Source organism: Mirounga leonina, unplaced genomic scaffold (assembly GCF_011800145.1).
Source record: "Mirounga leonina isolate KUSES-001 unplaced genomic scaffold, KU_Mleo_1.0 Mir_151, whole genome shotgun sequence".
NCBI lineage: Eukaryota > Metazoa > Chordata > Mammalia > Carnivora > Phocidae > Mirounga > Mirounga leonina.
In genome coordinates, this window is record NW_023270377.1 from 59985630 (window position 1) to 60010748 (window position 25119).

The 25119-nt window shown below is 41.2% G+C and overlaps 1 protein-coding gene across 1 annotated transcript in view; it reads right to left on the minus strand.

Annotated features, from left to right (window-relative positions):
• Positions 1-4412: 4412 nt before the first annotated feature.
• GORASP2 (golgi reassembly stacking protein 2) overlaps positions 4413-25119 on the minus strand; it is a 36637-nt gene continuing 15930 nt past the window's right edge. The window contains exons 2-10 of the mRNA XM_035007797.1: positions 20965-21045; positions 19491-19694; positions 18470-18556; positions 17175-17305; positions 14074-14206; positions 12030-12153; positions 8513-8596; positions 7315-7425; positions 4413-5753 (exon numbers count right to left, since the gene is read on the minus strand). Coding sequence (XP_034863688.1) covers positions 5413-5753; positions 7315-7425; positions 8513-8596; positions 12030-12153; positions 14074-14206; positions 17175-17305; positions 18470-18556; positions 19491-19694; positions 20965-21045 — 1296 coding nt within the window. The 3' untranslated portion in view covers positions 4413-5412. The remainder of the gene's footprint in view (positions 5754-7314; positions 7426-8512; positions 8597-12029; positions 12154-14073; positions 14207-17174; positions 17306-18469; positions 18557-19490; positions 19695-20964; positions 21046-25119) is intronic.

Genomic DNA, 25119 nt, shown 5'->3' on the forward strand with positions numbered 1-25119 from the left:
CCAGCTCAGTGGAGAGCCTGCTTCTCCCTCTCCCTCTGCCACTCCCCACTGCTTGTGCTCTCTCGCTCGCTCACTCTCGCTCTATCTCAAATAAATAAATTTTTTTTTTTTTTTTAGAGAACCGACCATGAATTCCAAGAGTTGGTTGTTAAGGTAAATGATAGGCTTGGGGTTCCAAAATTAACTTCAGGAAGAGGCTGGTGAAACCCAAATTCCTGTCACTGTCCCAGTCACTGTCCAGGCCCATTTCTCCCTCAAGCTTATTATAGTTTACAGGACAGCTTCAAATTTCCTAAACCTTAGCGTCCATTCCACCAGGACTCATGGACTCAAAATAATGAAGTCCATGAAGAATCTTGTTCTTTCTTTTATTTTATTTTTTTGACAGCGAGGGAGAGAGAGAGGGCAGGAAGGGGCAAAGGAAGAGAATCTCAAGCAGATTCCACACCAGCGCGAGCCTGACATGGGACTCGATCTCACAAACCCGAGATCATGACCTGAGCCAAAATCAAGTCAGAGGCTCAACCAACTGAGCCACCCAGGTGCCCCAGAAGCATCTTGTTTTCTGGTCCTGGATCCCCTGGGCTCCGGACCATCTAACTTTTTGAGGCCTCCAGTTTTTTACCCATCCCTTCCAAGATAATACTTGAGACACTGCAAAATTCAGGCACCTGTGGGTCAGGCAGGTGGCAGAGACCAGCGGGCTGGGGAGGACCATGGCCAACTGAAGGGTTTAGTCTCATGGGGGCCCGTTTCCTTGTGGGACTGAGGATTTACTCAGTGTTCCCAGATCTTGGGACTTGAGAAACCAGAAATCTGGATTTATGTGAAATGTTATTTTTAATGTTGGCAATTAATTCACATTTTAAAATATATATAGGCCGGTTCAAAGGATCCATGTCTGGGAGGGAAACCAGTTTGCTACCTCTTGTTCACCTAACAGATTGCCCTGGCTGACTCAGCAAACTTGCTTTTTTTTTTTTTATTTTAATTTTTAAAGATATTTTATTTGACACAGAGAGAGAAAGCACAAGCAGGGGGAGTGGCAGAGGGAGAGGGAGAAGCAGGTTCCCCACTGGGCAGGGAGCCCCACGTAGTGCTCAATCCCAGGACCCTGGGATCATGACCTGAGCTGAAGGCAGACGCCCCACCAACTGAGCCACCCAGGTGCCCCATTTGTTTTTTCAAGAAAACCAAGAGTTCATTTTTTTAAGTAATCTCTACACCCAATGTGGAATTCGATCTCAAGACCCCAAGATCAAGAGTTGCATACTTTACCCACTGAGCCGGCCAAGCACCCATCTTTGCTTCTTTATTCACCCCACCAGCAGTGAGCACATACTGTTATCTTGAGTCCCAGTGGCCTTTGTGGAACAGGGGCCTGTTTTTATCTATTGCCAGAAAATACTGTGCAACCTCAACTCTGAGAACACTGAAAGTCCCTGGGGGCCCACCTCCACCAGTGGATGGTTTCCAGTACCCAGGATGCTACCAGCCTGAGAGCGGGCCCACCTGCTCTTCCACTAGCCTGTGGTTCTGCTGCTTGAGTAACTGGCCTTGGCGTTAATCCCCCATTCTTCTATTTAATCAAACTGGCTCATATGCAAGAAGGCTATATAAAGGAACATGTTGGTGAGCAATATGGGAAGCTGTCCTTCCTAGATCTCATGCAAAAAGTCAGCAATAAAATAAATAAAAGCAATAAATAGTCTCTTAACATGTAGTCTTTGCTAAGTGGTAAAATGTCTTAGTAGACAATGACCTTTGTGTTGTCTTCTTACCTCCCCCAATTCTGGAACAGTCTGATTCAATGACCACCTAGGAGGAGGTATGGGTAGGTGCTGCTAATGGAAGCCAAGGAGGGGACATGTTCAGTGTGGAAGAGAAAGGTCAGTGTTTAGTGGTTCCCATCCCCTGCGAAGCTTCTTAAAACTCCAAGGTCCCAGGAATCATGTTCTAATTGAGGTGACTGCAGTTGCAGCAGGAGTGGTTAGATAATTAAAGGGAAGGCCTTCACCTTCAGGCCAAGGCAGAGCCCATCCCTGAACATTAGCTGGTGTCTCACAAATAAGGAAGGCCTTTTTCATTTCCTTTCCTTTTTCAATTGTCAGGAAATAAGCTAAACTTCGCTGTTCTTGGTAAGTGTGCTTAATAATGGACTAAGGATAAAACAGGAACAAACACCAAAGGGGAAGGGTGAATCATCATCACACTCAGTCTTAGCTGCCGAAGGGGCCTCTGGGTGGCTCAGTCAGTTAAGCGTTAAGACTCCTGGTTTCAGCTCAGGTCATGATCTCAGGGTCATGAGATGGAGTCCCACGTTGGGCTCCGGGCTGAGCGCAGAGCCTGCTTAAGACCCTCTCTCTCTCTCTCTCTCTCCCCCCACCTCTGTTCCCTTCAACCCCCTGGCTCTTTCTCTCTCAATAAATCAATCTTTAAAAAGATCCTTAAAAAAAAAAAAGTGACCTCTGGATGACAGCTGCAAGTCTATTTCTTCTGTCTGCCCTGAAGCTCTTCCCTTCTTTTCGCTCATTTCTGGGTCTGTGACCCCTGTTGGGACTGTGCAGCCCCTTCCAGCCTCCCCGCTGCTAGACAGGCTTTCTCACATGCAGATCTGAGCCCGTCCCCCACAGAGTTCCTTCAGTGACTCCCGTTTTTAGGACAAAGCCCCCACTCCCCGGCCTGGCCCTCAGGGCCCTGTGCATTCTACTCCTCGCCATTCCTAACCTAGAAGGTCTCTGCCCCCTCTCCCGCTTTGCCTAAGTAATTCTTCATGTCAGATGTTGTCTCTCTGAAACCTCCCCGTCCAACTCTCCAGCACCCTCACCACATTGCCTCTTCTGGCTCCACCAAATCTTGGTGCAAACAGTGGTGCCGCACGTGGACCGGGCCGAGGGCTCCGTCCCGCTGCACGGCTTGCGGCAGGGCTGCTCACTGGGCCTCACTGGTTGCTCTCCCTCCTCCTCAGTGATGGCGGAGCACGCGGCCGGATGAAGACTTCACTTCTCTGCCTCGCTCTAGCTGGAAGTGGCCACGTAGCTCCGCACTGGCCAGAAGGATGTAAGCCACGGTACTGGGTGTGACACGAAACTGCTCTGAACTGTCCCCAAAGGGAAGGGGAATATACCTTGCTCTTCTTCTGGCTGGAACCAGATGGCCTGGCTGGGACTGCAGCTGCCACCTTGGTCCGTGGGATGACCATGGAAATGGAAAGCGGACCCTGTAGAACTCCAGACAGGAGCTGGTCTCGGACGCTGCCACGGACCAGTCCTGCCTCTGCCCGACTACCTTCAACGGGCTGTCTGAACATGGGAGAAATAAACTCTATTTAAATCACCATTATTTTTGCAATATTTGTGATAATGGAGTTTATTCCAAACTAATGTCCTCCCCTATCACTGCCTCATGTCCCCCATGTGTGCACTTCGGGACAGAGTGAGAGAGGGGGTTCAAAGGTCATTCTGACTGCACGTGATCCTCCCCGCACAGGCTTGCCAGAAAGCCCTCACAGTGGTTAGAGCACTTTTCTGGAGGGCCCTGAGAACTGATCGCCCCAGGCTCCCTCCCTGACACGGCCAGAGTAAGTGGCCTCCTGGCAGGGACACTATCTTTTACATCCGTGTTTCTGGCCCCAGGGCAGGATCTACTCCTGTCTATATAACACTGAGACTGGTTTTCCTGAAGAAAGCAGAGAGTATCTAAAATAAGTGTTTTGCGCCTCAGGAAGATCCAGTGAGCCAACACAGGCCACGTGTGTGCCCATCTTCCAAATGAGTGCCAAGAATCCCTCCCTCCCCAGAGCTTAGTGTTTTAGATATCCTTATGGACATTTTCCTGGGAAGATGGCCCAGGACTGTCATCATTCTCAAATGAGAACTGTGACCTCACAAGAGTTAAATAATCACTGCATTGGAAGAACTGTTTTTGTTTTTAAATCATTTTTAAAGCTTAAAACATATTTACTTGCTTTCCACTAAGGTATCTCCTTGACATTTTTTAAAAAATATGAGCATCTTTTAGAATGCAATAACAACTTGCTCAACCCCCTCCTATCCTGGAAAGTAAAAAATTATAATATGTAAATATGCTTGTGAATATTCTCCCTACCTGTTATTAGCTCTTTTTCAAAAAATAGGATTGTTAGCTGAGAGAAATATTCTAGAAGTGTCTACAGTGCAAACAGAAGAAGCGAGGCTCAGAGCTGGAGCCTTCTTTTACCATTTGGCTTTAAGTACAAACCTGGCTCCAGAAATGGATATGACCTGAACATCGGCTGGTGCGGGGCCCTCTATTAGAGGCATTAGGTCGGTGCTGCTAAGTCTAGTTTCTGGCTGAGGAGGTGAAGGTCAAGCACACGTGCTGCTCCCTTAGTAACAGTCATGCTACTACCAGGTCAAGAATCAATGAACCTCTTTTGCCTTATTTAAAAAACAGATATAATATGCATTTAATTTCATTCAATAAATCAATTCCACTTAACTTACCATCTCTTAGAAAACTTAAGAAAAAGCAAACATAAGACATGAAAAATTACATTAAAGATGTGCGACATACTGGAGAGGAACGAGTGCATACATGGTAATTAGTTCTCATTTAAACGCACCACAAGAAGAAAAATAAAATTACTGTAATTTATTGCTGTATCTATGCTTTTCCAGTAGAGCTATAATAAGTAGCCACAAAGTGCCACCTTCCAGCTTAAAACTGTGCAACACCTCCTTTCCCTCTTTCTAAATGCCTTTTTATGGTGGGTGTATAAAGCAACGGCAGCAGCTACAAAACGCTGTCTCAGTAGCGCTGAGCGCTCTGAGCGAAGATCTGGGTGCAGGCTGAGTAAAAAGATGCTCAATTAATAGCGCACACTGTGTAACTTCACCAAACATCTTTAGTTGGAATTTTCGTGTAAACCTTGAGAGCTGTGACTCACAGACACCAAAAGTAAAACAGCTTTTCCTTTCACGATTTAGCGAGGTGGTCTGCATTCTCAAAACCGATTTACAAAATACAAGAAATGTTGCGTGTGAGTACCAGGCATAAAGTATTTCATTTACTTACAGAAGGAGCAGCAGGGCGACAGGGAGCCTAGTGGACGCCCTGTCACCACCTTTCCCGAAGATGTATACCCCCCAAGAATGGCAGTGGAAACCTGGCAGCAAGCCACTCTTACAATTCTTTTTGGTTGCTTTAAAATACAAGCACTCTCCGACATTTCCCTCCCCAGCCTGTGAGCCCCACCCTGACTTGGCAGGATACAAGCCCACGTCCTCTTCCTTAGTTTTCCCCTTAGAATTATTTACAGGATGCCTACAGATACAGTACAAACTAGTATGAAATTAACGATAGTTTGCATTTCCAGACACGCTTCCGTGGGTAAATAAGCCCACCACGCTGACTCCGAAGACAGGTTCAAAGCTAGGGTGACTCGGGGACACTTGCATCCGTAACCGCAGAGACAGGCTTCTCGTTGGCTGGGGTGGATTCGCAGGCTCTGTCCTCAACAGTGCTGGGGGCCTTGGGGGTGGGGGGCGTCACATCCACAGCGGGTGCGGAGGCAGCGTCGGCCCTTGCAGTGGTCGTGACAGGGTCGGAAGGTGGGCTGCCGGCGGGCGTGAGGGAGGAGAGCAGCTCCCCTGGGCTTGCTGCAGAAGACACCTCTGGAACCAAAGGGAATGACGGGAGGAACTCGGATGGCATGGGGAGAGGTGCAATGCCAGATAAGTTTCGGGGAGGCAAAGAAGGAAGAGGTGGCAAACCTAGGACAAAAATGGCAGAGATCACACATCCTCCCAGCACTAGAGAGGCAGCGGTCATCCTCACATGCCCGTATTTGCATTTCACTAGGGCAGTGAAGCTGAGGAAGGGCAACACACAGCACAAACCCCGCTTACCCTCAGGTGGAAGCAGGACGGAGTTAAGTACCCACGCCAGACCAGCTGGCCAGGAGGAAAGGTTCTGGGCTTCTAGACTCCAAAACCTCCATGTGACTCAGCCAGTTCAGAGAAGAGAGGATTCTCCCGCTCAGGACACGCAGCTACACTAGCACTGGAGGGGGAAAGGGGGGGTGCTCCCTTTCCCCCAACAAGCTGCAAGCCCGAGTCAGAGCTGCCCTCCGGACAGACAACAGAAAGAGGAGAGGGCGCCAGCCCTCTGGTGGAGGCTTGTCGTGTCGCCCCCGCCCCGCATTAGCCTCACCGGAAGTACCCAGCCTCTGTTCAAGCCCTGTGACAGGGAACCATTACACTTGGCGGGTTTATTGTGATGATTTCAAAATGCAGACTGAAGAAAGAGTATTACTTCTTTAACAAACAAGGAAAGGTAGAATGTACAACATGTTCAGAGCAACCACTGGGCTGGTGAAACCCTCAATGCTCTTTGAGTCTGTTAATTTGGGAAAAGGGCGGAAGAAGCCAAGAAATACAGGGCATAGAAAAAAAAACAAAGGAAGCGCTAAGATAGGTAAACCGTTAGAGTTTACAGTCTTCCTTTGTTTTTTAAACCACTGTGCTGAAAAGCGAATGGGTTAATGAGGACCGGTGATGAATACATCCAGAGGGGCGTGTACAGCCGGGCCGTCATGACCTAGACAGAAACATGACAGCGTACACTCATGCGCCTCGGTACGCAAATCAGAAATTAATAGCCCTGACCTGTGGCCATCTCAGAGGTAAAGGTGATGTGGGTAATCATTAACTAGAAGAGGTTTGTGGGACACTCTGCTGCTTCATTCCCATCAGCACATAAAATCGGAGCGAAGTGCTTTGAATATCGGCTAGCTTAACTATCTGTAGCTAAAATCCCAACAGTTTTTATTATAAAAACATCTGTTAATAACAGAATATTTATCAAATAACAAATGCGGCCAGCTGAGCAAGGATGAGGGTTTCACAGCCCAAGGTCCTGGGCCTGGCTACTCAAAACAAGCACCGCCGGCGGCAGTCGCCTGCACCAGGAGAACGGCGGGGAGTCCATTCACCTCCACCGGGGGGCCTGTACCCCTTCCATCCAAGTCCGTTACGGCAGCGCCGCGACACTGTTCTCTATTTCTGCAACTGGCCCTTATGGTACTCGGGCTGTCGGCGTGCAAGGAGAGGAAAATGGAGGAGAGGTGGCCAAGCAGAGAAGAATCACAAAAATCTTCTTCTTCCTCTTCGTTTTTAAGCTTTTTAAGTAAAAAAGATTAATATTTATTTGAAGCAGCTGGAATTTGTTCAACTGATCTGCCCTTTCTGGAAAAAACTGCAATAGAGGATCTGCTTTCCTGGATAAAAGCTTTTTATTAGCCAGAGTCCTAGGAAGGCAGGATGGGCAACATACCCGGGTTCACGAGTTCCGGTAAGCTGACGCCTGCCATGACATGCGGTGCGGGGAGGTTGAGGTTGGGGAGGGCAGGCAGGTTAGGTAGTCCCGCTGGTAAAGGCATCAGACCTAGAGAGAAGGCAGAGAACAAAAGGTAAACCACTTCCTCCGGGGAAAACATTCCATCTTTGTGTTCTGAAACAACTACTACCAGCTTCAAAGCGAGAACACCAGAAGTCCACGTACTGGGTGGCAGCTGTGTGTCCTAGCATTAACAACAAGAGTGAAACAGCTCACTTCAGCGAACCGTCTTTCTGTACCTACACGATCAGGTGGCTGAGCAGATAAGGGTTAAAACCCATCCGAGTACTTCCAGACCTGCGAGCCAGAATGACAACGGCCTGAGTGCTGTGGGGAAAGGGCTGATGTGGCTCAGCAAGTGCAGGAGTAAATGAAACTCAACTTCTCTTTGATGGCTGAGGTTTACAGTTCCTCCCGCTTTTGAATTTTTTTTTCCTGAAATAACTTCACACTTAGAGTTGCAAAAGTAGTTTATATAAAGAAACCCCATATATCCCTTTCACTCAAATTCCCCACACGTCAACGTTTTACCACACTTCACCATTGTGTGTGTGTGTGTGTGTGTGTGTGTACATACAAATTTGGTTAATGGCTTAGTATGTCTGTGCATGACCTCTGGAGTCATACAATTAAAGGTTCTCACAATGCAAGTACATTTGATCCCTGAAATAATATTTGATTGTTATTTGATGGATAAAGACATTTGGTCTTCATTAGGAACACTAAGAGAAATAAACAAACATCTAACTTAATGTTAGAGCTTCTGAAGAACCTGCTATGGAATGCTCTCTGTCAGGACACAATGTCTCTTCACAGAAACCGCTACTAGAAAGCCCTGACGAAGGAAGCCCCAAAGGACAGAACTTTTACACACTGCTGCTTCCTGCCTCACGCTGCATCGCAGGGGTGGCCGGCTGAGGATAAGGAGCCTGAGGCTCAGCACCTAACAGCTGGTAACTGACAGCTCTTTGACATTTGCTCTCATTTATCACAAAGTTATGGCAAAGATAAAAGGAAATTAAAAGACACCACAAAGGTGTAAGATTTTTTTCTTTTTTTTTTAAGACGCACAACATTAGTCATGCTATTATTACTAACTCCACACATCTCTCCTCCCCTGCCGCCTGCCACTTACCTGGTAAGGTAGGAGCTGGGTTCAGTGGCGCCACAGAAGTGAGGGACTGGTTTACTTGTGGCAATAATGGTACTGTTGGGACACCTGAAACAAAACACGATCTTTAAAAAAAACTTCTACCGAATTCTTGACAAAGAATGGACAGACTTTATTAGGAGTCTTTAGCCGCCTTCCCTCCCCACCATGGTAAGGCCTTCACCCCGTCCTGGTTTCTGGCTGCCTCGCCGCCTTAGCTCATGTACACACTCTGCCTGTGGCCTTTAATGAGGACTGTTAGCAGAGTCTGGCCTAACAGGGTAGGAGGCTCTGCAAACCCACCCCAGCTAAGTTCTCTGGACAAGAGTTTTACATCTGACCTAAGCAGAGCTAGATTAGAAAACTGTTTTAGAAATTCAGAAATGGGACTCAAGGATTCCAGTCAATCTCTACTGGACTCCTGAACTAGACACCACATAAACCTAGAACTGCTGGGGGCAGTGGGGGCAGATGCCCTGTGAAACCATGAATGCTGATCTGTGAGAGGGGAGAGGGAGGCAGACGGCATGAAAGAGACAAGAGTACCTGGGCCTCCAGGGATGGAGAGAATGACCTGGCTTCCCGAATTTCCATTTCCTTTTGATAGGAAATGGGTAGGTTCTGTGACTCTCCTCTGAAGGGTTTTTACTGATGCTAGCTTGAGGAGGTTATGTACTTCAAATGCAAGTAACTCTTAGGATACTACATAATAAAGGTTTTCTGTTAATGTTTACCACCTACTCGTGCGAGAGGTTTTGCTGTCCAAACAGTAACAATGTACATGGATTCCAGACTGTCTTACAGAAATCTGCTTAAATATGGTAGCAGGAATAAATTGTGCCTAAAAAGCATGAAACAACCCTTTTCAGATAGTTACTTATTTTTTTCATGTATTTACTTTTCTGCAGAAATTAGAGGCATGTAAAAGTAGAAGAGGGGCCATCACTTTCATCAGATTCTCAAAAAAGTTGGGTAACTGATATGTTCATTCACTCAAGGTTTTCGGGGGCACCTACCATATGCTGGACACTATTCTAGGCACTGATGCACTCTACAGCATAAAGAAATGACAAATCACTACCTGTAGGATATATTCTAATGAGGGGCAGGAAAAGGGAGACTGATATTGAACAAGTAAAATACACAGCCTGTAAAATGGTGTCAGTTCTCTGCAGAAAAATCAAGCAGGGAAGAGGACAGGAAGCATAAGGGAGTGTATCGAAAAGGTCATACTGATTAATGTCATTTCAAAAGGATATATTCATTTTCTAAAATTTTATAATCCCCAAATTTTCAAATCCATACATATATACATTTTTAAGACACTTTTAACGTTTCTACAGTTACCGACTGCGCTACTTTGCAGCAACTTAATTAAAAATAAAGATAGGTAAATAACAAAAAAAAAGTGGGTTCTCGCATGTCATGTTGCTAGAATACTCAATTTTTAAACTGATTTTCTCAAAGTGAAAATGTTGATTTCACTCTTTTCTGAGCATTTCTGTCTTTTAATATTCAAGAAGCCATTTCTCTACTGTATAACAAGGCCAGGGATCTCACTTCATGTGCTTCTAAGACAAGTGTAACTATAATGTAATGAGGGAAGATTTAAAATGTCAAAAAGAAACTGAGATTTGAAGACAGCAGTCAGAAGAGCTCTGATACGGCACTGGAACACTTACTCTCAAAGAGGAGAGAGCTACTCAGACACTGAGCGGTCTGCTGCCGTGGGTGTTACACCAGCCGACCTGTACTAAGCCTAGCCAGGAATAAACTAGAAGACCATCTGATGGAATCTAAGAAAAAAATCACAATATAAAAAAGGATTCTGCTCAAATGAAATAAACTTTAAATGCCCTCCCAACTGTATCTATGACTTAATACTAATGATATTAGTATTTCATTTCATCTAGGAAAAACCTGGATTGTGGTGATGACCGCACAACCCCATAAATTCATTAGACATCATGGAGTTGTATACATACAGTGACTAAATTTTATGGTATGCAAACTGTATTTTAAAAAAGTCAGGAAAAAAAACCCAGCAAAGAGTAGGGGATAGAGAAGCAGGTCACCATAGTGCAAACTGGTGGGGCTGGGTGTGTGTGTGGGGGGGTTCATAATACCATGCCGTCTACTTTAGGCTATGTTTGAAATTTTTAATTCTAAAAAATTGAAGTTTTAAATTTTATCTAGAAGACGACATCTTTGGGAATGAAAATGAAGACTCTGAAAAGGGCTGGGATTTGAACTGAGGAGACCAAGTGCAAAAATCATACTGTTGACCTTAACTGCATCTTGATGAATCCATCTATTTTAAGTCCATTCCAGGACAAAGTGAAATGTGAACAAATTGTAAACACAAATACTAAAAGGAGCTCAAGAATAAAAGGTTTTAATGAAATAAAACTAAACTATGTGAGTATTTCTTTCACTTACTCAACATTTATTGAGTAATAATATACTCTTGATATTATGAAGAAACAAAATCAGAAAAAAGGTGGTTTTTAAAAAGGCAAGGGAAAAATAAACTCTACCAACATACCAAGTTAAGATCTATATCATGTGACCAAGCAATCCCAGGCCTAGGAATATAACCAAAAAAATGAAGACATGGGTTCATGCAAAAACTTGTACACAAACGTTCATAGCAGCATTACTCCTAACAGCCAAAAAGTAGACACAACCTAAATGTCCAACTGATAAATGGATGAATAAAATGTGGCATGTCCATATGATGGAACATTACTTAGCCATAGAAAGGAAGTATTACTATATGCTACCACATGAATGAAACCTTGAAAACATTATTCTAAGTGAAAGAAGTCAGTCACAGAAACCATGCATATTGCATGAAATGTCTAGATTAGGCAAATCCACAGAAAAAGAAAGAAGATTAGGAATGATCTAGGCCTGAGGGGTTGGGGAAAAACAGTGAGCGACAGGGCATAGGGTTTCTTTTGGGGTAATGAAATGTTCTGAAATTGACTGACGTGATGGTTGCACAACTCTGCAAATACACGGAAAAAAATCCCACTGAATTATCTATTTTAAATGGGTGACTTGCATGGTATGTGAATTATATATCAATAAAGCTGTTGGAAAAAAACTAAAACAAAAAAGGACTGTACTGGGTAGAACAAGAATTAAGAAAAGGGAGGAAGACATGCACGTGTCCCCTGAGCAAGACTGAACCCCCAGAAAGAGAACGATGTCTTGCTCAATTTTGTATCTCCAGTGTTTACTACCTAGGGGATACTGCAAACATTCGTTGAGTAAATAGAGCAATTGAACAGAATTTAAAGGTACAGTCCTGACTCTACAACTTGTCCAAGCTAAGAGAAGCCCAGACTCTAAAATACACCAAGAGGTTTAAATGCAAAACATATTTATAGTTTTCAAAGTACACCGGCATTACTTTTTAAATTTCTATAGCTTGAGACAGAAAAGAGTATCATGTAAAACAAAGTAGGTTGAAAAGAGAATAGATTTTTCTGCACACCTGTATTGAGAACATTACTGACAGCTGGTGGAGTTGAGCTAATAGAAAGTCCAGACAGACCCTGTTCAATTTCTGTAGTTCCTGGTGGTGACAAAGATGGGGGATTAACAGAGGACAGCTGGACCTGCCAAAAAAAGAAGGAAAGAAAATACTCAAGTTTACTTAAAGAACAGATATTGTCTCTCACTGGTCCTACAGATACCTTTTTTTAAAAAACATTTTTATTTAAATTCCAGTTAGTTAACATATAGTGTAATATTAGTTTCCGTTGAAAAAAATAGTGATTTAAAACTTCCATACATCACCCAGTGTTCATCACGCGTGCCCTCCTTAATCCCCATCACCTATTTCACCCATCCCCCCACTCACCTCCCCTCTGGTGACCATCTGTTTGTTCTCTACAGTTAAGAGTCTGTTTCAGAGATTGCCTCTCTTTTTTTTATTTGCTCATTTGTTTTATTTCTTAACAGGTACCTTTTCTGATCATACTAGCTGTCAAAGGTTTTCACCTGGCACTTCCGCCTTCAGACACTCTTTCCTATTTTTGTTACATGTCAAGGACCAAGCACTAAACATCTGCCCATCCTGTCACTTCCAGTCTCTTGACACGTGGCATCTCCCCCATTACACACACTGTTCTAGGAGGAGATTCTACTCTTTCCTCCTTCGTAGCTGTCCCCAAATCATTTTACTCCACCTTTCCTCTTCTCTGATTTCTCAGCCAGTTTCTAACTTTCATTGTTCATGGAAGAAATCAGCTCGAAGTCTTAATACCATGATAAAGTCTTGGAAGTTTCTCAAGATGTCTAACCTCGTGAGTCCATCTTACCTTTTCTCATCAATGACTGAACATGGCAGCCATAGCAGCCAGACCTCTACCTTCCGGGATGGCGGAGGGAGAAGTAAGTCTACATGGATTCTATGGGTGGTTTCACCTCTGGATACTCCAACTTCTGCCAGCTCCAGTGCCCTCTGGCACATTCCAACACTACTTGCATTCTGGCCCTTTTCCTTAGCTGCCATTTCACCCCCTGGTCTTCTCAGACTGCCCACAGAGGCTTAACTGGGGCAGAGACCACTGATGAGGAGCAGCAGACACGGCGGTAGGACTCTAAACATGGAACGACATGGGCTCTGGCCATCGGCCAATGGCAGCGGTGAGCAGTGAGGAAAGGCTCCACTTCTCTAGGTCCTCTTCACTTTCTCTAGAATTGGGGATGGCCAAACTGTGTACCATAAAATGATAGTGGTGGCAGACCTTTCTTTACAATGGTAGCATTTTTCTTCTGGATGTTTGGTTTTTACCTATTCATGCAGACAAGAGTTAACTGTCCTGTGAGGCTTGCAGAGAAAACATTTTAAAAGCCTATAAGCCTGTGCAAATATCTTATTCTTTAAAAAGCCTCACTCTGATCCTATAAGAGTCCCCACACAGCATCTTGCTCTGCTTTCCCAGTTAAGTTTCTTGAAATAGTCAGCACCAGCTCTCATCATCACCTTATCACCAACTGTTTGCCCTCTGTCCCCTGTGATCAGATACCTGCACCCCGCCAGCCTCTGAAAGGCTCTCGTCCAGGACATGTGTTTTTCACTCCTCTCACCTGACTTCTCTCAACACCTCACAGAGTCGACATGCCTTTTTTTTCTTGAAGCTCTGTCCTCCCTTAGGACTTCTTCCAAGCTCCCTTTGCTGGATCCCCTTTCTGCCCATCCATTTAAATATGAGGAATGTTTAAGATTCCAGCCTCAGTCCTCTGACCCACCCGGGCCCAATCCCTTGACAATTTTTATCACTGTTCATTGGGTTAAATTACCCTCCCTTTGCTGATGATTCCCAAATCTGTGTCTCTAGCCTTGTGCTTGTTCCTGAAATCCAGATCCACAGGCTACCCATCTGGATATCCTAGAGGAACTTCAAATTCAACATGGTGAGCACTTAACTCCTCACCTGCCCCATCTCCAGGAGTGCTACCACCACACACACGGACACTTGACTTGTTTTACTGGGAACTGTGTGATGTCATCGGTAGTAAAGTTATCTTACCTCTGTAAACCCATCTTTAAGAGGAGTAATAGGTGTACCAGTCATCTGTCCTGGAAGAGAAATTTTCTTCCCTTCTTCAAACGGGCGTGTTGGTATTCGATGCAAATAACCGTATCCAATGCCACATCCTAGGCTATGAAAATATTTTTTTTCTTAAATTTACTGTTATCAATCACAGCTTGCATTTCTCTGAGGTTTTGAAATACAAAACCAATTTCCATTCTTTTAAATAATGTCATCCTATCAGAGGGCTCTTCTGACCACCCTTTATAAAACAGTGTCTGTCCTTCCACCACAGACACTACCCTTACTCTCCTTTATTTTCTTCAAGCATTTATCATCATCTAACACACTGCACATTTATTTATTTTCTGTCTCCCCCAATAAAATGTTAAGGTCCTTGAGGGCAGAGACCTCACTTTGTTTACTGCCGTAACAGTTCCTGGCACATGGCAGACACTTAATAATTATTTGCTGAACGAATGACATACAGCCTTTTCACTGAAGAGCTTTAAGTACTTCTGTACGATGATGTCATTTACACAGCCCCTAGTTCTATTTCAGAACCTGACACAAATCAATCCAAATTCATCCAGATTCCTTCTACTTCATCCTCCCACTGCCACCAGAGGCATGTTTTTAATAAGACATAATCACACTGCTTCTTTTCATAGTCTGCTGGCCTCCCAATATTCCCTTTCCCTTTCTCCCTTTGGAGAATTACTTCTCTATGTTGTGTGCAGTGCTGGTGGGACTGTCCATCAGGGGGGCCTTGTCCAAACCAAGAAATGAATGGTTCATAACCCAAAGAAGCCAATCCACCTCTCTTGCCCATGACTACAAATCTTGGGAGTGACAGAAAAAACAGAAATGGCTTGATCCCTTCAGTAGAACCCTAATGAAAACTGCTAATTTCCTTCCTCCCTAACTCCCTAGCAGTGTTGAGTCCTGTCTCTTCCCATGGCTGATTCTTTAGCTGTTTCTCTGATTATAGGAGCAACTCCACAGCAATAAATCCATGTTTGCTTATGACAGCAACAGTTGGTTTCTACTGTTTGGAACCAATGACACCCCCCCCCCACCACCACGGGTACAGTGTTTCAGAGTCTCACTGCCCGAGGTGTTTCCAAATTTCCGACCATGGTAAGGCCCTTCACAATCAGATTCCACTTTAGGTTTCCATCATGATTGCTTTTATCTCCCAAACTATTTGATACTTTCTGAGAAGGCCACACACAGTTATCTCTATGCCTCTCTCCTGCCAAGGCATCTGTTATTTCTGTGGATACTACCACCACCAAAAGCTGGGAGAGCAAGCAGTGGCCAACTCCAGCTCTTCCTAATCCAAATCTGATTTTACACTGATGCTTCATATTACAAAATTACTTATTCCTTGGCTCACTTTTTGTCCCTTCTACCATCAAATCTGCAATCCTCACTGAACTAGATCTCAGATGGAGAGGAAGAAAGATAAAATAATTTAAATTGATCAATGATAGCCAACAATGTTCTTATTAGAATTAGTGATGTTCTTTGCAGTTGGACTTCACCATCAGCAGAATCTCTTCCTTGCACTTTGATTCTGTGTTTACCAAGTACTCTTGTGATGCTAATCTGACCTGAGTTATCTTCTAATGGGAGAGGGGAAATGTTTCTATTATAAACTAAAAATTTGCCATTCTAATAAATACAGTAGTTTCTCTACAAATTTAGTTTATATGAGGCAGTCCCTTGGAAGTGAGTCAATTCTGAATGCCTTGAGAAGATCATATTTCTGTGTGTTTACAAACCTGGACAATGGACAGTAACTTGATCAAGAATTGCCCCAGACAGTCCAGATTCTTTTTTCTTAAATTGTTACGTTAATCACCATACATTACATCATTAGTTTTTGATTAGTGTTCCATGACTGTTTACGTATAACACCCAGTGCTCCATGCAGTACGTGCCCTCTTTAATACCCATCACCAGGCTAACCCATCCCCCCACCCCTCTCCCCTCTAGACAGTTCAGATTCTTAAGATGTGATACCTCTATCTATTTTCTCAAACTGCAACAAGTTAGCATTCTGGTTGCAACATATAGTCAGCTACAGAATCTCAGGTAGTGTGGGGAAAGATATTATGAACAAATAGGGTCTTTCTCTGCCTGCCTCAACTAAGTCATCCTCTTCTCAACAAATGCTGGAACTTTTACAAAATATTTAGAAAAGTTTCCAAACCTTAGGCTTTCCTGTAATTATGGCTTATGCTCAAGAATTCCTCAATTAAATAAGGCTTTCAAAATAATGAAAAACTTGTACAATTTAAACAAAAGCTGAAAGACCTTTTAATGGAGCAACTTTAAGTCTGCATGCTTTGGTTTGGCTTTTTGAAATTAGCGAACTGACTTGATGAACGGTCCTGGAAAATTGATTTTCTACAGTTTGCTTCTCTGCTTGGCTTGATAATCCTTCTAAGTTGCCCCCTTTTTTTTTTTTTTTAAGATTTTATTTATTTGTCAGAGAGAAAGAGAGCACAAGCAGGGGGAGCGGCAGGCAGAGGGAGAAGCAGGCTCCCCACTGAGCAAGGAGCCTGATGCGGGACTAGATCCCAGGACCCCAGGACCATGACCTGAGCCGAAGGCAGATGCTTAACTGACTGAGTCACCTAGGCATCCCTCTAAGTTGCTTTTTATTTTTGTTGCAATTTTGTCTAATTTTTGGTTGAAATCAATCGGTCCATTTTTGAAAGCCAAGAGTTTTCACAAAATGCTAAGAAATTTCCCCAACAGCTAGAGAAAGTTACACTTGTATTGTCCCACTGTTGGGGAAGGGAACTGGGAAAATAAAACTGAAACTATTTTATTAAAATAACAAAATAAAACAAGACTGTTTGCTCTTAGATCAGTAAAGAAAAGAACCGTAGGTCTATACCACACTACCTAAATATGTGCTTTAAAAAAATGGATTACTGGTTTCAGTATTCTAGGTTAGCTCTTTCCTTTTCTCAACAGAAGACTTATAATAAACTATTAACTTGTTTCAAAATAAAAGCAATGATGTTTACAATATTTACTGGTAAGCTTAAGCAATCATAACTTAGTCTGAACAATGACCTTACCTGCCTTCTCCACCCCACGCAGAATTTGGTGTAATAATCACTTCTCGGCAGTTATCAGTGTCTGTATTATACACATAAAGTTTCAATGGTTTTGCTTCATGTGTTTCAATAAGGCTGAACAGATCTTCAGACTGCAAAAGCATCACAGGAGAAAAACATTTTTATGTTACTAAACTTTAGAACAGTGGGTCTCAAACCTGGCTAATATCAGAATCACCTGGAAAACTTTTTATAAAAAGTACAGATTGTAGGCCCTGCTGCTAGACATAAAACTCATTCCTTAAAACCAATACTCCAAAAAAGATTTCAAATATTTTACCTATCTCCTATGTGCAATGCCTTATCTCCAGTTCCCTAAGACCTAGTCAGCAATTTTAATAAAACTCTTCTACACCCAAATTCTATATATTCTGCTTTTAATCTTCATTATTTTCTTTTAAACATTTATTTCTTCATTTGAGAGAGAGCACAAGCCAGCGTGCACATGGGGTGGGATTGGCAGAGGGAGGGGGAGGGAGAGAATCTCATGCAGACTCCCCATGGAGACTGATACAGGGCTCGATCTCACGACCTTGAGATCATGTCCTGAACCAAAATCAAGACTTGGATCTTCAACTGACTGAGCCACCCAAGGTGCCCCTACTCTTCATTATTAAGACCTGGTTATCTGGGCCTCTTATTTTTCTTTCATTTTCGATTTAGCAATATATACTTCCACTAGCTAACAGACAAGGAAAAGGATCTAATATAGCTAAGTCAATTTTGTTCCCTTAAAAAGGGGTAGAGAAAATGAAATCAATAACCAAAATGAGCATCTGCTTTAGTCTTGAGGTATGTTAAGAGATTGGTTTATTTTTAAAGATTCATTTATTTGAGAGAGACAGTGTACACACAAGAGTGGAAGGAGCAGGAGAGGGAGAGAATCTTCAAGCAGACTCCCCACTGAGCACAGAGCCCCACTCGGGGCTCCATCCCATGATTCCAAGATCATGACCTGAGCCAAAATCAAGAGCTAGACGCTCGACTGGGCCACCCAGGTGTTCCTGTTAAGAGATTTCTGTATATCATACACAAAATCTGTGCAATTGCCACATGGTATGTATTTTTCCTTACAGCTATACCTTATAAAGACACCTCCTCCCATGTGTTCTGTTTACACCCTGATGTGTAAGTTATCTTGATTAGCAAAGACCTAAATTTCAACTCTAAATGTGAAATGTAAATTATACTTCTGAACCTATACATTAATGAGAAAATGTTATAGAACTTTCATTATTAATAAACACACCAATTACCTCATTCATGACTGTGTCTGCTCCAATGATATAATCACTGTGAGGTCTAAGACCTGCCAGTGCCGCAGGAGAATTTGATTCTACTTCCTAGAATAACACAAAAACACACCCCAAAATTAATGTATATAAAATAATCTTCCAAATTTACAGTTCACAGTCCTTAATTTTAGTGATTTAAAAAAACCCTTGTATTTCTTTTCCTTTCTTTCTTTCTTTTTTTAAAGATTTTCTTTTGTTCATTTGAGAGAGCACAAGCAGGGTGAGGAGCAAAGGGAGCAGCAGACTTGAGCAGTGAGGGGCAGGGGCAGAGGCAGAGGGAGAAGCAGACTCCCCACTGAGCAGGGAGCCCGATGCGGGGCTCGATCTTGGGCCTCCAGGATCATGACCTGAGCCGAAGGCAGGCGCTTAACTGACTGAGCCACCCAGGTACCCCATAAAACCCTTGTATTTCTTTTTTTTTTTTTTTTTAAAGATTTTATTTATTTATTTGAGAGAGAGAAGGAGAGACAGAGAGCATGAGAGGGAGGAGGGTCAGAGGGAGAAGCAGACTCCCTGCTGAGCAAGGAGCCCGAAGCGGGACTCGATCCCGGGACTCCAGGATCATGACCTGAGCCGAAGGCAGTCGCTTAACCAACTGAGCCACCCAGGTGCCCAAACCCTTGTATTTCTATCTTGTTAGACATGTCAGATATCAGAAACTATAGAAAATACATATCTAAATCACAAACATAAAAATCACATACTTAATAAAAATATAAAATATTATTTTAGCTATCTGTAGCTATCTGCTTTGACATTTCTCCTTCTAATGGATGAATCACTAGAAAAATAGTTCTTAGGCATCTATATTTGCTTTTTCCTAAATTTTTAAAATCTGTTAACCCACAGCAATGAATTCTAATTTTCAAAAACCAAAAATAGCCTAATAATAATAATACCTCTACAATCCAACTTAGATGAAGACAGCACCCTTCTACTTCGTTTCGTAAACTATAAGTAACAGCTCATGGTTAATACCTACCAATACATGCCAAACATTTTCATTTGCCCCATCAAAGCTGCAGAAACGAATGCTCACTCCCAGCAAGCCCTGGCCGCCCCACATATTGCTGGGTGTGACGGACGTCTCTCGCAGCTCCAGTGTTTTACTACTGTAGATCAGCATTTTTACAGGCTTTTCAACATTTGCTTTCAGTAGATCCTTAAGAGTGTCATTATCTTTATTCTGTGAATACATAGAAATAATTTTTCTTAATAAATGAAAAAAATTAATGTTAATTAGCTTAAGCATCCTATGGCCCTATGGGAGTAATATTAATAACATAAATAAAACATCCAACAGGTAAAGCTGCCATTGACATTCAAATGTTCCTTGAAGAATGTCGAAAACTAGGAACAACTCCTCCATGTTACCAACTTCAGACTTTTTCTAATAGCTGACTATGGATTATGGATTTTGCAACCCAACATTGTTTGAAGTGATCTAGGGCTTTAGTGCTAAAAAACCAAAATACTCCACAAGAAGTCATATTACTAAGAGAGTTGGTATGACTTTGATTTTAAAATCTAAAACATCTGCTGAAGTTGTGGTGTAATTTTGGACAGCACTCCTAAATATACACTTTATTCATTTATTAGGAACTGGCAGGAAAGAAAAATGGGAAGTAGCACATTAAATATTTCATTACATAAATGAATAAAGGCCATTATGCAGGAGATGCTGATAAATAATGAAGACTTAAAACTGCTGTAAAAAAACAAAACAAAACCAAGTAGCCACTGTCATAAGAATTTCCTTTGCTGAAATTATAATTCTTTTCCTTCAAGACTTTACTACAAGTAAACTGAAGCAACTTATAAAAGGTGGTTTTAAGTCTGTACTTTTGGAACATACCTATTTGGTTCTAAAAGCATTATTTATATATCATGAAATTAAGCTCCAAGCAAACTGATATGTTATTTGAGGAGTCTTTACTAATCCAAGCATACAAAGGTCTGAAATCATTGAAAAGGCAAACTTTTTCATCTTATTTCTACTTAAAAAAAAAACCTAAATATTCAACATATAAAAAGTCTCCTAATAAAAATATCAGGAGCTATTTCATTCTCCTAAGATAATCACTGAAGGGTGAGGTATAGTATTCTATATTTGACATTTTCATGTCTCCTTACATAGTTTTTATAAACTGGTATCATATGCCATATAATGTTTATAACTAATATCCACCCCAGATAATCTGAAAAATTCCATTTTTAAAAAAAAATGTTTTATTTATTTATTCATGAGAGTGAGAAAGAGAGAGAGAGGCAGAGGGAGAAGCAGGCTTCCCGCCTACCAGGGAACCCCATGTGGGACTCGATCCCAGAACCCTGGGATCATGACCTGAGCCGAAGGTAGACGCTTAACCATCTGAGCCACCCAGGTGCCCCTGAAAAATTCCATTTTTAAAAGATTACAAAATATTATAGTCAAAACTACAAAAAGTTTAACTTACTAATCTCGAACCATTAATAGAAACAATAAAATCAAAGAATGGCTCCAGTCCAGCTCTATGTCCTGGGGAATTTTCTTGTACCTGTGAAAACAAAAGTGCCAAAAATGTAAAATATAGAGCTTAATTAATAATTGTAAGCTAAATTTTAATACCTATCTATTTTCAGCAAAAATAGATTAATTTCACTAATAAGGAAATATAGGTAAAACACACGAGTTCTCTCATTTCTCTTCATCTCTCCCAGATAATGCCCTTGCACCTCCCTAAATTCTACCCATTCTTTAAATTCATCCAATATAGGAGGTTCTCTATGGTTCTATTTCACACCACCTACTTTTGGGGGGGCAGGGGCAACCTTCCCAGGATATAGCACATGACATAACAGACAGTCATCACAACTGAGTGAAAAAGTCAAATTAATTTAGCAAGCATTTATTCCACTACTACTACTAGTAAGGCACCATTCAATTACAAAACTAATAGGAACATAGCTGCTTATGTCAAGATATTCATCATCTATTAAGGACAAGATAAGAAGAGGAAGGGAAGACAGAGGACACACAGCCCTCTAATAAACTGTAATACAAGACCAACGAGTTTAAGGGCTATAACGGAGGTACGAAGTTCCAAGGAGAAAATTAATTCTGACTGAAGAAGCTTCACAGAAAAAAAAAAAAAAAAAAGACATCTGAACTGTGTTTTAAGTCGAGGGTTTTAAAGGTGAGGATGGATAAGGGGATAAGAAAGGACATCTGAAAGTTGAAATAATGAGTAAAAATCCAGGAGTCTGAAAACATGAGGTTAATACAGTATAGCTAGACAAGAGGATGGTGTGGGATAGAAATACAGAATTACAGATTTTGAAAATCAGAAAACCTACAATCCAGGGGATCTTTAAACTGAAGTCTGTGTGGATGGCTTCAGGGGAATACTGCAGCTCCTGAAATTATATGCAACATTTTGTATGAATCAGCAGTTTTCTGGGTATAAAGATCGACAGCTTTCATTAGATTCTCAAACGGTTTCTCCAAATAAAGTGCTAAAACCAGATTTTGTGTAGTTCTTTTATGTACAGGTGAAGAAACCATCCCATGACTTGCCTGTGGTCCTGCTGGCTCATGGTAGAGGTTAAACTCGGAAGTGTATCTTACATCTATTAGTCCAGCAAGAAGGCTGGAAAGAAAGCATGGAGCCAGACTTAGAGGGGACTTTAAATGGAAGACTAAGATTACTTAGATTCTCAACAACTCAAATGTTTAGCATCCCAAATTTGAAATGGACTAAAATTAACTATTAAATTTTCTAAATTTACAGTAATAAAAATATTAGGAGCTATTAAGAGTAGTAATATGACAGAACAGAACAGCAAAAAGTTTATACAACACACTTTGCATTTTCTCTGAAATATTTTCATGTTTTAAGGACTTTTTGTTCTGACTGACATTATTTTGTACTGTCAAAACTATCCTATGAAAACCAGGTTTGCCTTGATATTTGCAGGCTGATGATCTATAACAGTCCTAACAGTTCTAAGAGTCAGTTCTGAAGTTACACAAATGATATACACATTCATCCATACATAAATCTGTAGCTATCTAAACAGTAACAAATCATTTTAATGCTTTCAAAATGAAACCCATACTGTTCCCAGAATCTGTCCTTCTAATACCAAACTTCTTGGACTAATGATACTTAAGCTTGGAATAATAATACATTCATTATTTCTTGGACTAAGGCTACCTTTTATTTATTTAAAACCAAATTACACTATCATTGCTTCTAAAGAAGCAAAACTAGGTCTTCTTCATTTGTTACAGTAAGAAATAGTTGTCCATCATAAAGATGGTTCAATGCTTAACTTACTAAAACTGTTTAATCTTGCTTTACATAAATTTTCCTGCAAATTTGGGACTACATCACTTTTGAAAATTAAGTTAAATATCAAAGGGATTTATTATTTAGCTCTAATGAAAATAATCAGCACATGCTTGTTTAGTTTCTTTATATTCAGTTTTCTTAAATGGGGGAAATTTTATATTCTACGTATTACCAAGCAAAACGTCTAGAACTCAAAGTGGCAGGCAGATTTCTCCTCAAAAGGCAACTCTGAAAGGGAAACGGTGGCTGGCTGGAGCTATTATGAGAAGAAAAGTGAGGTCAAGTCACTGCTAGCTGGGGTGTGAAATGCCTATTAGGTGCCTAGCAAGTAGGTGTGAAATGCCTTGGGTATGAAAAGAGGATAATTACCATAGATCCATGGAGCCCCCTCACGGTGGAGTTTCTCATTTAGTAAGGTCCTTATCTAATCATCTAACTCTCTGAATATTTCCAAATGACCATTTTTTCTAGAAACCAACCAGTCCATTTGATCAGTTTCAGAATTTTCCACTGAGGCTGCCAAAAGTTTATCTTTTAGTTAAAAAGGGCCAAAGATAGTACTTTTGTAATGTTACCACCAACTGAGAAAGTTGATCCCACACACTGACGCTTATCATGCCACCCTCCGAGTATAAAGTTTTACCACTATTTGTTTAAAATGGAAAGTTTCCAATACCATTAGAAGTATTCTTCCCCGTAACTCAAAAGAGATTCAATAGCCAAATACGAATTCTAAAAATAATAAGCTTAAATAATCCTTTCTCTAATTTTATTTTTCTATTTGCATTTGCTACAAACATGGATCTCCTCTAATGGACGTTGAAATTAATTTCTTTCCTAAATTATTTACATCATTTGTACCAGCATTATGCTGGTAACTAGGTATCTTAATTACCAATAGAAAGCCAGCAGAGGGAGCCCTAGAAAATGTTCTCTTTGGCCCTAATACACTTAAAGGAAACTTCCTACATTTCATAGCATGGAAAATAATATCTACAACACAGCAAATTAAACATCCACACAGGTAAGTTTCTCTGGCAATAATATCCACTACCAAGAATCTCTTAGGCACCCAATCTTTCAAGCATCATATCATTACTTCAATTCTTTCTGTCCACTCTAATATCTAGTATCTTTCAATTGTTGATTCATTGCCAGCTTCCTTCAAACCACCTTAAATTAAAAAAACAAAACAAAACCCATCTATCTACCTACCTGGTCATTTAGCATTTATTATTGGGCCAAATATTACAGCAATTTAAGATGAACAGGTTAAATTGGAAAGTTTAATAGTTAAGATTTTACAAGATTTTGAAAAAATGCACAATGAAAAGATAACAGAATTCTAGAGCCTCAAACTCTGGTTTTGAGGCATGATTTTACCTACTTATTAGCTGTGTGAGCGTGGGAAAGTATATTTATCTTTCTGGGCCTCAGATTTTTCATTTTCAAGTAAAGGATAATGTCATCTACTTTACAAGAATACCACAGAGATTGAATGAGATCATGAAACGCTGAGCTGACATTATAAAACACTGAGCTAATAAGACTCTGACATATGATAGGAGTGTTACAAATTTTTTTTTTTTTTTTTTTTTTATGGTGTACCTGGCATGTTTGATGCTTGGAAGAAATCTTTTTTTTTTTAAGTTTATTTATTTAAGTAATCTCTACACCAACATGGGGCTGGAACTCAGGATCCCAAGATCAAGAGTCGCATACTCTTTTGACTGAACCAGGCAGGCACCCCAGGAGTCCTACAAATCTTAAACTCCTCTTCCTAACTCCATAATCACCACCTGAGGGCAAATCTTTATAACCAACGAATTCCTGGACCCACATTATTCTTCTAACCATGTATTGTCTTTCATCCCTTTTAAAAAAAAAAAAGGAAAGAAAAGACATAAAATGTTAACTAGCAAGAGGAGAGAAACCATCTTTTAAAATGTGTCTCTTAAAAATCAATTCCAGATGAACAGATTTGAAGATCAAATAATAAAACAAAAAAGAACAAAAAAATAAAACCATAAAGGTAAAATGACAGAGCCTTTAGAGAAATACATAAGAGAGTATCTTTGAGATTTTCAAATATGAAAAGACTTCTTAAACTGGATACAAAAAGCACTAACCATAAACTAAAAAAATTTATAAACTAAACTATACTAAAATTACAAACTTCTCATCAAAAGACACAATTAAGACACTGAAAAGATAAAGTACACATCCAACAAAGGAACTGTATTCAGAACAGATTTAGAACTACTGCAAATCATTAAG